Here is a 14,031-nt window from a genome sequence, read left to right as displayed (position 1 = left end):
GAAAAGAGAGAGTTGTGATACAAGGTCGTTACCTAATAATTAAGAAAATAAAAGTAACAAAATAGAGAATAGTAAGAACAATATAAATAAGATAATATAACAATTCAAAGTATTAAATAAAATTATGCTAGATGGTAAAATCTTATAGGTATAACGTGTAGGTAACTGTATACGCATACAAGTACATACTAGGTTAAACTTATTAGATGCCTTAGCCAAATTATATTGATATAGAAGTTATACTTTTGAGAATTACAAAAGAGGAAAGAAAATACTACAGTAAGAAATTAAAAAGCAAACTTAGTAAGATACAATATATACAATACATTAGATAAAATTATTAAAGTAAAACATTATTTATATATTTTTTATACATTTTAAAACTGTTAAAATCATGTAAATTAAAATTATATTTTATACAAAATGATATGAACTTATATTTAGGGCTCTGCTGCCCGAATACTGTATGCATTTTGGGAACGATGACATTAGTATTATTCTTAAAGCGAGTATTATAGTTATGACATGGAACATCAATATATGTTTTCATATTATAAAATAATAGGCAAATGTTCTTTGTGTATAAAGTTTTTAAATTGAATACCTCTAATTCTTTATATAAATTAGCAGTAGGAAATAATGCAGGTTTATTGAAGATAAATTTGAGTAATGAGTTTAAAGTGATTTCAAGATTACGAGAATGAGTATGATAAGTCCCCCCCAAAAAAGAGATTCCATAAGAAAGAATAGATTGTACAAGTGAAATGTATGTCATTTTTTTTAATTTAAAGGTTAAAATAGATCTAAGAGATTTATATATTATATAGAAAAATTTTCTTAAAGTATTATTAATAAAATTTATGTGCACGTCCCATTTTAAATTAGCATCAATATACAATCCAAGGTATTTAGTAGAGTTTACTCTATTTAATTCTCTACATTTGCATAAATTGTTTTTATTATTAGTGACGATACAACTATTAGTATGAGCAATGATTTTATAATTATTTAAATCAATAGTTTTTGAATACCAAAGTGAATATAGTTAGTTTTTCCATAGTTGATTTCTAGTGAATTATTATCAAGCCAGTTTTTAACAATAGTAAAACTTTCCTCAGCCATCTTATACAAATTATTTATGCACGGATTTTGTAATAAGATGACAGTGTCATCAGCAAAACAAATAATCTTCCCAGAGATTTTTTGATTAAGAAGACCATTAATGTATATTATAAATAACAATGGTCCTAGCACGGTACCTTGCGGAACAGAGTAATCAATATCTAGTTCATTACTATAAACGTTATCAATTTTGACTCTCTGCACTCGACCGTTAAGGTACGATTGGAATAATCTATAAGCAACACCTCTTATTCCACAATGATAAAGTTTATCGAGTAGAATATTATGGTCAACAGAGTCAAAAGCTTTCTTAATATCTAAAAATATTCCAAAAGAACATGTTGCTTGATATCAAGATTTTTATATATGAATTGAGTGGTATCATATAGTGCATTGTTAGTCGAGAGGTTGTTACGGAAACCAAATTGATTATCATGAAAAAAATTATGGCTATCTAGGAACTCTAATAATCTACTTTTAAGACATTTTTCGAATATTTTTGACAAGGTTAAAGTGAGTGATATAGGCCTATAATTAGAGCAATCTTTTTTGTCACCATTTTTATAAATTGGAATAACTATAGACTCTTTAAATGATTTCGGGAACTCCCCTTTAGAAATAAGGATATTAAATATTATTGTTAAAGGTACTGCTATAGAATTTGACGTCCTTTTAAGAATATGATTAGATATTGAGTTATTAGAAAAGGTATTGATATTTTTAATAGCATTTAATAGGTTAAGTACTTCAGGCGGTTCAATTGGTTTTAAAAATATAGAGTCAGAGATATAGCAGTCTCTGTTAAGCGAATCAAAACTAATATGTGGGAATTTATTACTTTTAATATTATTAGATATAACACTACCAACTTTAGAGAAAAAGCTATTGAACTCATGTGCTATGTTTTCATTACCAGTTATTTTTTCGCCAACATTATTTAAAAGACTGCTAACAACTGTGTTCTTCCGCTTATTACTATATGAAACATCTTTGATTAGATTCCAAATTTTTTTGAGTCAGATCCCGCAAGTATAATAAGTTTTTGGTAGTACATGTTTCTGGCTAGCTTAATTGTACTATTTAGCATATTTCTATAATTAACAAATTTACGTTTAAGTAACGTATTAAATGGTTGTTTAAGTAATTTCGCATAGAGTTTTTCACGATTTCTAATTGACGTTATTAATTATATAATATTTCACTCACGATCTAATGCCGCCTTTTCCGGTGGTTATTTATTTATTTATTTATAATATATAAACGCCAAACGGCAATTTTTAATTAACAGATTAAGTTTAATTAATAGATATAACAAAAATATAATAATACAAATACACACAAAATTAGAACATATGGAAAAAAAACACAACATAATATAAACTAAATGGTAATACCTTAATTTAGTAATATAAAACTATAATACAACATATTTATAACAATGATATTATTTAATTACTTATTAAAATCAAAATTAAGATTGTTCAGAGTACGAAGCATCCTGTGCAAGGGGTGATTATGTCCATATAATGTATTGTGAGTTGGAATTTGGAAGAGTGCGTGATTTCTGGAGAAGAAGGAAGGGATACGAAGACATATTTTAGAGAGGAGATCGGGTGCATCTAAGGTGCCACCTAGGAGCGAGGTTATAAAGTGCTCATCAGCATCTTGTCGACGAGTTGACAGCATTGGTATTCCCAAAGAACTACGAATTAAGGAATAGTCATGCGTAGGGTGAGGTATCTTCATTATGTAGGCAATGTAGGAAAGAAATCTATTATGTACACGCTCGAGTCTTAGTTCGTCTTTAGCTAGGTAGGGATGCCACACCACCACACCGTATTCTAATATAGAACGTACTAATGAGAAGTACAATGTGCAGAGACAACGAGCCGAAGAAAACTGATTAGTATTGCAATGCATTCGGTGCGTGAAAGGCCGCATCACACTGCTCACACTTAATCCAGTGTGACAGCGGTTGTGGTGATACTGCATCTCCTTGTTGGACTTAAATGTCAACTCACAATCCATTCATTTCTGAGTTGACAATTTAAGGTGAACGATGTTCTCGTGGTGAGCGGCATCTTCTTTTCGTGTGAAGGACTTTGGGCATAGCGTACATGGGAAATTTTTCAATGAGTAATCGTGGCCTTTGGCTCACCTCTTCAACGATGATTTCCTGCTGAAAGACTCACCGCATTCTTCACATGCAAACTTATCAATGTGCACGTACCTCGAAAGATGCCACACCAACCACGATTTAAATAGGAACCTCGCAGGGCAATGGGCACATTGCAGAAACGGTTTTGCTACTAATGGAAGTTCAGTATTACCATACGCACCTTCCACTTTTTCCTTGCAAGTCGTGCAAAGGCAATGCACATTATTTGCATCAATATAATGATGCCTGTAAAAAGCCGTGATCTCCTTACCGACACGAATTGGCCTGTTGGTACAAAGGCACGCCACACTGCTCCGTAGATAACGAATGTCACAATTGCTTTTGCAATCGTGGTTTGCGTAAGCAGCTGGACCCAACCATAACTGTGACTTCTTACTGTAGTTGCTGTGGACGACAGAAAAATAATTTCGCCCAGGCTTCAAAAATGATTCTCTAACCGTCACCAGCCTACTACACAATTCATTAATCACAGTGCCACTCTTCAAATCCTTTGCAGCCATTATCTTGGCACCAACATCGCCGTCCTCCTCGAACATTGCACGCCGTTTGATGGTGAAACGAGAGGATGGAGCGCACGCATCGATGTACATCATCTTTTGTTGGTTTAAATAGCGTAGGTCCTATTTTAAAACGTGGCGAAAGTTTCTTCTTGGGATTTATGAGTGACAAAACCCAAATGACGGTCCAAAATGTCCCTAGTGCACATATCGTCTACTATGCACAAAAGTCTTGAAATAAAATGAATACATAATATTACTTTTATTGTTGTTATTGTTGTTGTCGTCGCCCGTTGGTATTAATATTTAAATTATCATGTTTTCTACAATTCAGTTGCCAGACTTTAAATAAATACATTAAGTTCTATTTTGTTTATTAATATCGTATTATTTATAATCTATAGCAGAATTTTAACCTAACCAAATCTCACTCACCATGTCGGAAGTTGGCGGCGGCCGCGATTCCTAAAAAACGTAAAATTGTAAAATCAAAATTCATTAACAAATATCAACACAGACATAAAACGTGAACTTGCGAGTATAAAAATTATTAGATATACGTGATAAACTTACGTTCTCGGGTTCAACAACTACATCGCCGAAATCTTGGCCTGCACTACTAGTCTGAATAATAAAAAAACATGAAAAGTCCCATGAAATGACAATTAACAAATAAATAAAATACTCGTATACTTACTGAAGGCCCTTGGTAATAAAATTGTAAAATTTCGAAATTGGAAAACAAAAATAAAAGTTAGTCAATTAAAACTCAACAAAAAATCAAAACACCACGAAAGTGGAAAATGGTAGTCCTTAACATAAGGAAGGGTTCCCCCTTAATCCGAGGTCTTTAACTTGAATTCCAGCCGAGTTATACTGAACTCAAAATGAGGGGGGTCAAAAGTATGCCAACTATTGGGGGACTATTTAGAGGGTCTTGAAACAAAATATTTGGTGGTATAACGGGACACCCGGGTTGAAACCTGACCGAGACATACTTAATTAAAAAAAGGGGAGGTAATTTTTGATATGTTATGCACGTGATCGCTCACACCCCATAGCCGTTTACGAAATAATTCTACGACCCTCCATGGCTGCGCACTGGCGATCAGTGTTGCCGAATTCAAAATGTCATATTACCATTTCATGATAACAAAATTACCACAATTACCACATTACCTCATCAATTTTACCACTACAAATACCACATTAGAAATATAACGCGCTCGCTTCGCTCGCAAGTACTATATTTCAACAATCCATATTGTATAAACAAAAATACATAATATTACAGTTTAAGACTTCAGCAGTCCTATTATATGTATTAGGCTTCTATTACAGACATATACTGTAATATGCATATTAAATTAATGTACTAAACGACTAAGCGTCTAAACACCAAATTACCATACACAATCGTATACAACCTAAACTAGGTAGTGTATAAGTATATTTTACAGCTTTTACATGTTTTTTGACTTACCTATTGTTAAATTGATTTCCAATATGGCAATATGTATTTAAAATTATAACATCTTATCATTCTTTATTTTTATCCTATGGTGAATAAACCAATAATATACAAATAAATACTCAACACTTCAACTATATTTTTTGAGTAAATATAAAACCATCACAACTTGGATTATACATGAATACATGTTAAATGTATATTATTTTTACAACTTATAAGTTATAACAATAAACAATAACATTTTTAGCCAAAGAACAATATCACATCTTGGATTTGGTACTAATATAATATTTATTATACATAACATTTTATATAATATGAAATAATAATAATATCACAACTTTCTTTATAATAACAATTTTAAAATACTTAACTGATTCTGTAAAAAAAAAAAAAAATAGCATCATTGTTGCTCTCTGATATTAGAGGAGTCCTAAGTCTTGCTTTTAACCATTGCAGCTGAAGGCTTAAAATCAATACAATCCACAACGGAATGTTTTTTCCTGAGAATCCCTACCAATGAATCAGTTTTAAGTTTATTGCGATGCATAGTTTTGATGTTTTTAAAATCACTGAATAAATTTTCAACTGATGCATTGGAAAACGGTAAAGCCAATAAGAGTCTTATCATGAATAGAATGTTTGGAAAATATATCTCACCTAAAGAATTTTTCAAACAAAATACTTTCCTCCAGAATTCCATAATATCATTTGAATTTGATGGTTCTAATTCCATAGTGCTAGTTCTCTCCATTCCTTGTCCAATTCTTGTCCATTTTCAATGAAATTATTTAGTACTGGGAATCTTTTTAGTATATTAGCTAATGATTTAGTATTGAATAGTTTTACTAAATCTGGATTAGTTATAGTTATACATTCAAACACCCAGTCGTCAAATACGAATCTTATGTCCACTACAAGTTCTATATAGAACTCTTGACATGATTTAAAAAACTTAAATATTTCATTTGAGTTAACAACATTTTTGTTTTTTAAATTTGTTATCGAATCAGTTGCACTTATACCAATATAAATTTCATTTAATGGAAGATAATATCGTGAAAAATTAGGAAAAACATTCATGATTGAATCAAGGTTTCTTATATACTTAATAGTCATAAAATTCATACTAATAGTTTTCAACAACTTTTCAATTTCAGGTTTTAGTAAATGTAGTAGAGGCCCTTCACCTTGAAACAAAGTGTTGAAATTTGTCAGAAGACCAAGTGAATATGACATAAATTCGAGGTAGATTATACTAAAAGAGTTTTCCATGGTACTATAAATTAATTCAGTTAATTTTGAGGGATCTTAAAAATTTACCAGTCTAAAATATTCATTGAGAGCAGTAAATTGTTCTAATACTCTATCAACGCACGATTTTAGTGACAGCCAACGAGTTGTACATGGTGACAATATTTTATGTATTTCCACTTGAAAAAATTTCTGAAAAGCTTTGTATTTGGTTTGACGTGCATGACTCCTACTAAAATGAGATCCCACGTTGCGCAATAAATCTTCAATTGGACGTTGTAGTTTTAGACAAGCCTTGGATGCAGAAAGATGAATCATGTGACAAGAACACTTAATACAAGCAATACCTGGAACAGCAGTTTTCAAGTTTGTAAAAACAGAGTGAAATTGTCTGTCCGGCCATGGCATTTGTTGTGTCTGAAGAAAATCCAACCATCATATTTTTCTCTAAACCTTTATCTGAAATACATTTCAGAAGAGTGTCCGTCAGATCATCAGCTGTTCCTAAATAAAATAATAACTTATTAGATAATGTAATATTTAAGTTATAAATTAAAAGGATATGATTTACCTGAAACTGTTTCAACCATATCCAAAAACTGAGTTTTTACAGTCATTGTTTTTGTATCAAAATATATTATGACAACGGCACACTGTTTGATTTCAGAAATATCTGTAGTTTCATCCATTATTAGTGAGTAAAAAGTACCAGGCTGTTTTAGTGTATCACACAGTTCATTTAAAAAGTTATTTCCTAATACATTTTTCATAACTGCCGTTGCTTTAGTTCTTTTCAAAGTTAAATTTTTGGCAATTTTAGAATCAGGAAATATTGTACTCAGTAGAGGGGTAAGTGTGTCAGACAAAGAAAATGGCAAATTATTTGTAGCAAAAAGAGCAGTAAGTTTCAATTCAGCAATTCTAGTTTTTTCGGTTAATGATGACATTTTAAAAACTTCATTGACAGAATTTTGTTGGAGCACTTGATTAGAATTTATAATATGTTTGGCAGATTTTCCATGTCTCTTAATTTCAGTAAGGTGAGGACTCAAAAAAGAACTGCAGACCTTACAGTAAGCTACTTCTTTTTGTTTTATGTTAATTTTGGTAGTAAGCCAATTTTTGTACTCTGTCATAGTTAGCCATTTTTCATTAAACTTTCTAACAACAGTTGTTTTTTTTTTGTCTGTTGATGATTGAGAATCTTTTAGCTCTTGTCCAGTAACTAAACTTGAACCAGCAGTGAAAAAATTCAACAAAGGTTCATCAATATTTTCTGTTTCTATTTCTTTTACAACTAAGCCCAGTACGCAGAATACAAATTACATTTGATAATAAATAATAGTAACGTTAATATTAGAACTAAAAATAATAATCAAAATACAAATATTTACCTTATTCAAGACTGGATACTGCAATACAAAGCACTGGGCATAAGTATACATACTAAAGAGTAAAAATATTAAAATGCATAGGCCAACGGCCAACAGGCAACAATAACAAAAATGATAATAACAATAACATGATTGGTACCAAACTACCAAAGTCTAAAAATCATTAAGTCACTACTACCAACTTGAGTATTATACATGACAGGCTATCAGTTATCAATTTTGTGTAGTTGGTACATGATGAAGTAGGTCTATGATTTTGATATGATAATAATAAAAACATTTTCATGACAATGATATAAAATAACTATATTACGATTTTCTAAGATTCTACTATTCTGACGCCTGGTAGCTCACAAAATTTGGCGCCCGGGGCCCAAGCCCCCCTTCCCCCCCTAAATACGTCTCTGGATGTCATGGAACTTGATACCGTAAAACCGACGGTGGTCAAAAGTAAATTTCAGAAATTAATTTTAACAATTTTAATTAAATTTTTTTTTTTTAAAGCAATTATCAATTGCTGGGGTACAAAACTTAAGGACACGAAGAAAACCGTGGAAGTACACAGTCGGTCGGCGTACTTCCCAAAGGTGTACAAACGGTTCTCTCCACCGCGTCCCATAGACAGAAACACAATTTATACTCCCTAACCACCCAAGGAGTTAGATCAATACGATTTCGTCGATGAAAGTAAGGCCAATCTTTAATAGGTACATCTAAAAAAGATATTCGTTTACGAAATAATATTTTTCTATTCCAGTCACAGAAACCCCTAAATTCAGACCAAAACAACACGGTTCTGATGATGGTAATATACTTTTTGGTTTCGTAACGATATTGTTTCGTCGTTTTCACGTTCGGACGCTTTTGTTTCAGAATCGTGGGTCAAACCCTGCAGTAGAGACCCGTCACCCGTGGCTGGGCCATCGGGAATGCCAATGCGGAACGGTTCCGGTTATGGTATTGTATTTTTTACTTTCGTTTTATTATTTTTTTTCATTGTTTTTAACGTTCGTACGTATTCGTTTTGCTGTCACAGAAATCGACGATTCCATCTTGAGCGATGGGAGTCCTTTGCGGTTATCCGATGACGACAGTGACGAGGACAATACAGTTATGGGGCGTTCCCGGAGACAACGCCGAGATATCTCCGACCGGGACGTATATAGTATTAGTCAGCCAGTAATTGTTATATTTACACACTAAAGCGAGTAGCGTTAAGATAAATCTTTTATTTTTCAGCTCACTAAATACTGCTAGTTTTGCCAATTTAATACTGACAATAACAAAATGGTGCGCCACATTGGCATTATACACCCAGACAAAATACAAAAACCACTGAATACCTCCCTTGCGGCAATCGGGAAAATTTTTGAAAGTGAATCCCGACGATCTATCACGCTCGTACCGATGAGTGTCGTCCGGCAGCAGGTCGGCGCTTATTGGGACGACGTGAGTTACAGAAGAATCGCGTTTAGGTAATTATCATTCTTTATTGTTTGAGAGTATATGGATTAACCATTGATTATTCGAATTTACAGACTTTGCATCATGGAACAGATGAAAGTGTACGGGGGATCTTGGGATCTTCCGGAGGCACCGGAGATTCCAAATCTCTTCTGAAAATATATAGTGGACGATCAACCGCAGTCGCCTCGCCCTGCCACCCCTACATCGTCGGGGGTTACATCAACCGTGTGCCTGAGACCCACATCGGTCCGATCGAAAAACGAAATTTTATTTTATTTTTATTATAAACTGTTATGTTATTTACTTAATTTTTAAATTTCTACTTCAAAATATTAAAATATATTGAATTATTACGTTACTAATTGCTTCATTATTTAGTATTAATTATTTACCATATTTACCATAATTATGTAATTTAAATTTACAATAAGTATAATAATGTACTAATAAGTGTTATTATTTATTTAATGTACTAGAATCCATAAGAAAAATGAGACAATATAAAGCAGATATCAGTTATATTGAAATAGAAAAACCATTGAAAAATTGGACGACTCAATCATCAGCTCGTATAAAAAAGACTATAGAGAAATGTTCTATTAATGATGACGCTTAAAACAAAATAAAATGACTAATATATGATCAAAATTTTTTCTTAGAATAATTAATGTGTATTACTATCATTAAGAGGCACATTTTCATTATTTTAAATATTTTTTTCGTGTGTACAAAGAATATTGTATTCTTCTTTTTATTTATTTAATCATGTATAATTTATATAATATTGTGTTTATTATATTAAATATTATAAATTATTATATTGAAGACCTATAATTATAAGTGTTATAATATGTAGTATTACACAGTTAATTATTTAATATATGATAACTTAATTTTTTTATTATGCATGTAGTATTAAATTATTTATTTCTTGTATTTTATGCTTAGTATCTACTGAATTTTTTCTATTTATTGTGTATTTTCAAACAAACCAATATTATATTCAATATTTGTTCATTATTTTTAATGTGTTCATTAATAATAATATATGATATATTTTATTGTATTGTGTATCTACTGTGTTTTAGATGTAGTTTTATTTAAGTAACTATTATATAATTTACAATTTGTATTCATATAATTACTTCAATAATTTAAAAAAATGTCTCATAATATACTACATAGAGTATATAGAGACACCCTATCATAATAATTATTATGAATGATGTGAAGCAAACCATATTAGATTTTGTTTCCAATAACCAACAACGCAACTGATAGATGGTGCTAATTTCCATGTTTTCGTAAATCCCATATAGCTCTATGAGCAATTTAAATATTTAATTAAATATTTTGAATATTTAATAAATAATAATACTTTCAACATTGAAACTATTTTTAATACAAACCTAAAGAGTTGATGTATTACAATGGGGCTGGTACAGATTTCCCGATTTTGATAACAGCGAGATATCACCAAAATCAAATTTCGGGAGATCGGAGTACCAACCTTAGAAAAATAAATTTCCCGTAATAAAAAAAAGTTTTTTCGAATAATCGGTATTGCCAACAAAAAATTACGAAAATCCCTATTTAAAAAAGCTTAAAACCTAACTACCGCTTATCAATTATAACTACAGGTTTTCAATTCTAACTTTAAAAAAATTACAAAATAATTTACATAATAATTTTTTTAGTTGTATCCATCAGAACATTAATTTTAGCAGTAGCGTAATTATGTAGGCCTCCCACAAAAAAAGGTATCAGAATGGAATTTGTATCTTTATCAATTAATTATATATTATAATATATTATTATACATTATATAAAATAACATTATCTTTATCATCTATTTACCATTAAATAAGTTTTAAGACTTGTGTACAAACCGACCTCTATGCAAAATTATATGCAAAAACGGTTTACCGTGAAAACTGACAATTTCTCAATTTGGGAAATCACGTTTAGGTACCAGGTGTTTCCCGGGAAAACCGCGAGAGATAGGACGAAAATCATAAGAGATTAAATTGATCCCCATAGGGTACTTCGTAAGTTCTATAATTTAGATTTTTCGAAAACGAGTTATTTAGGTTTTTTTAAACATCGTATACGTCAAATGGCTTTTAAAAAATAAAAGTTTTGAATAATGACTTTTTGGAAAAATGAAAAACTGATCCTAGTGTAGAATCCCTCAGAGAACAAATCGACCTCTATGCAAAATGTTCGTTCGGCAATCGGTTTACCGGGAAAATTGACAATTTCGTAATTCGGAAAATCGCGTTTTCCAGCTGTTTCCCGGGAAAACCGTCATAGATAGGACAAAAATCATTAGAGATAAAATTGATCCCAGTTGGATACTTCGTAAGTTCTATAGTTTAGATTTTTCAAAAACGTGTTATTTAGGTTTTTTTAAAACATCGTATACGTCAAATGGCTTTTAAAAAATAAAAGTTTTAAATAATGACTTTTTGGAAAAATGAAAAACTGATCCTAGTGTAGAATCCCTCAGAGAACAAATCGACCTCTATGCAAAATGTTCGTTCGGCCATCGGTTTACCGGAAAAATTGACAATTTCGTAATTCGGAAAATCGCGTTTTCCAGCTGTTTCCCGGGAAAACCGTCATAGATAGGACAAAAATCATAAGAGATTAAATTGATCCCCGTAGGGTACTTTGTATGTTTTAAGTTTAGATTTTACGAAAACGTGTTGTTTAAGTGGTATATAAACAAAAAGTTCAAAATAATTATAACTTAAAACATTAAACAGACGTATACCATAAGGAAACGTATGGTTATACGAAAAATAACTTTATGTGTTATTCAACTTTTTTCTTCTCAGTTTACGGGTGAAATAATGGTCGTAGGTACTTCGACCATAGACCCTTTTTGAATTGTCGTACGCTAAAATACCAGAATCTCAAGTTTCATAGTGATCGATCGAAAATTCAAAATCCAAGGGTTTTCTAAGTACAAAAAACATACGAAAAATCATAACTCCCGAACCACAAGTCGCATAACGTCGATCTCGGAACCCATCAATTCGGCGCAAAGTCCTCTATCATATTCAATTACAAAAACGGTTTGTTGTGTTATCTTAGTGCCTATTCCAAAAAAACCGAAAAAAATGTAAATTTTGAACTTTTGAAGCCCCAAATTACAGGGAAAAACGGCTTCTACGGTCTCGACACAAGACGCCAAATTTGATCACCGACCTTCAAACTACCCAGTTCCCGAGTTTCAGAAACATTGTACAAAAATTAAACATTTTCAAAAATACACCTAGGGGGGGTGTTCAAAGACCCTCGACTTCTGGAATGCGTCTTAGAAGAGCCTAAACCAAAACGTTTGGTGAAGCAATGGTCCCCCTAAGTTGAAACCTGTCCGAAAAATACTAGATTGTCTAGATTACCTACCTATTTGTGTATTTATATTATATTAAAATACAGTATTTGTAATTAAGGTGATTTGTTTTGAATGAAGGAAAACGATTTTTGTTATCCGACAACTTAGATTTACTTTTAAACTTTCAAACGATAAGTAAATAAGAATGTTCGCTGTGGATGAAGGACTTAGTATTTTAACAGAAGCAAGCTGCAAATGGTATTGTGACTAAAATTTGAACCTCTGTACTTGACTATTTTATAGTTTTATGCAATTATATGTTTATTTTTTTATGCATACATAATAACTTAATTTATGACAAGTCTCAAAACCTTTAACGCTGAACAATAGGTATAGTAATTACAAATTAACAAGGGTAAATATTATGTTTTCTATTCAGAATTATTGTGGTCGTCCATTTGCGGATGATATTAATCACACATAAGAGAACGAGAAATTGTGAACCCAAAACTTTATCGGTAGAGAAATTTATGAGGATTCCATTTAAGTGGTCAGTGTAACAAATCTTCCAGTAGTTAAATATATAGCTTTCAAAAAGCATAAAAAAACCAAAAAACAATACAAAATTTGCTTTATCAATTATTATAGATTATAGATTAGTATAACCATGGTTGTATATAGTTTTAGAAGGTTACCATTTCAAATCTTAACCAATATTTGAGGTTATTAATTTATTTTTTATTGTTTTTAATTTCATGATAAAGAAAAAATGATTATTATCAATTTTGATATTTTTGATTTAATTTTTAAGTATTTAAAGTATTTTACATTTTTTGTTTTATTTAATTGAATAATAATTTCACTACAGTGTACAGTATACAAATTTCAAATCTAAACAGTTCTCCTTAGATGTGGTTTATGTAAGTCGTTCATAGTTATTGGCTATTGGTTATCATTTGTGTATTCTGTAGATTTTATATACTATTGAAGTATACCTACTCTATAAGCACTCCACTATAACACAAGGATTTTTGCTATATTATATTGGAACAAACTTTGTGTGGAGAATATGAATAATATTGATTATAGTATAGTAAATACAAATAATACAAAAAAAAAGAAGAATTTGAAGGGATACTGAATCATACACATTCAAAATAACACAAAATTCAAAGTTTTACAACACCAGTCATTGAACAGTTTAACTTAGTCTTAGAAAATTTCAAACTCAGTATGTACTTAATTAATGATGAAATAGGTAGTTAGTTATATTGAAAAACCAGACAAATTTATCAGCTAAT

General features: G+C 30.9%; 1 protein-coding gene across 1 annotated transcript; it reads right to left on the bottom strand.

Moving 5' to 3' along the window:
• Window positions 1-3,276: 3,276 nt before the first annotated feature.
• On the bottom strand, window positions 3,277-3,894 carry LOC126554638 (histone-lysine N-methyltransferase KMT5C-like). The gene has a single exon (XM_050209698.1). It carries the CDS (start codon window positions 3,892-3,894, stop codon window positions 3,277-3,279), a length of 618 nt encoding a protein of 205 aa, XP_050065655.1.
• Window positions 3,895-14,031: the final 10,137 nt, after the last annotated feature.

The sequence above is a fragment of the Aphis gossypii genome, unplaced genomic scaffold (genome assembly GCF_020184175.1).
Source record: "Aphis gossypii isolate Hap1 unplaced genomic scaffold, ASM2018417v2 Contig00566, whole genome shotgun sequence".
NCBI classification, from domain to species: domain Eukaryota; kingdom Metazoa; phylum Arthropoda; class Insecta; order Hemiptera; family Aphididae; genus Aphis; species Aphis gossypii.
The sequence above is the reverse complement of the archived record's forward strand: the minus strand, read 5'-3'. Positions and strand labels throughout refer to the sequence as shown.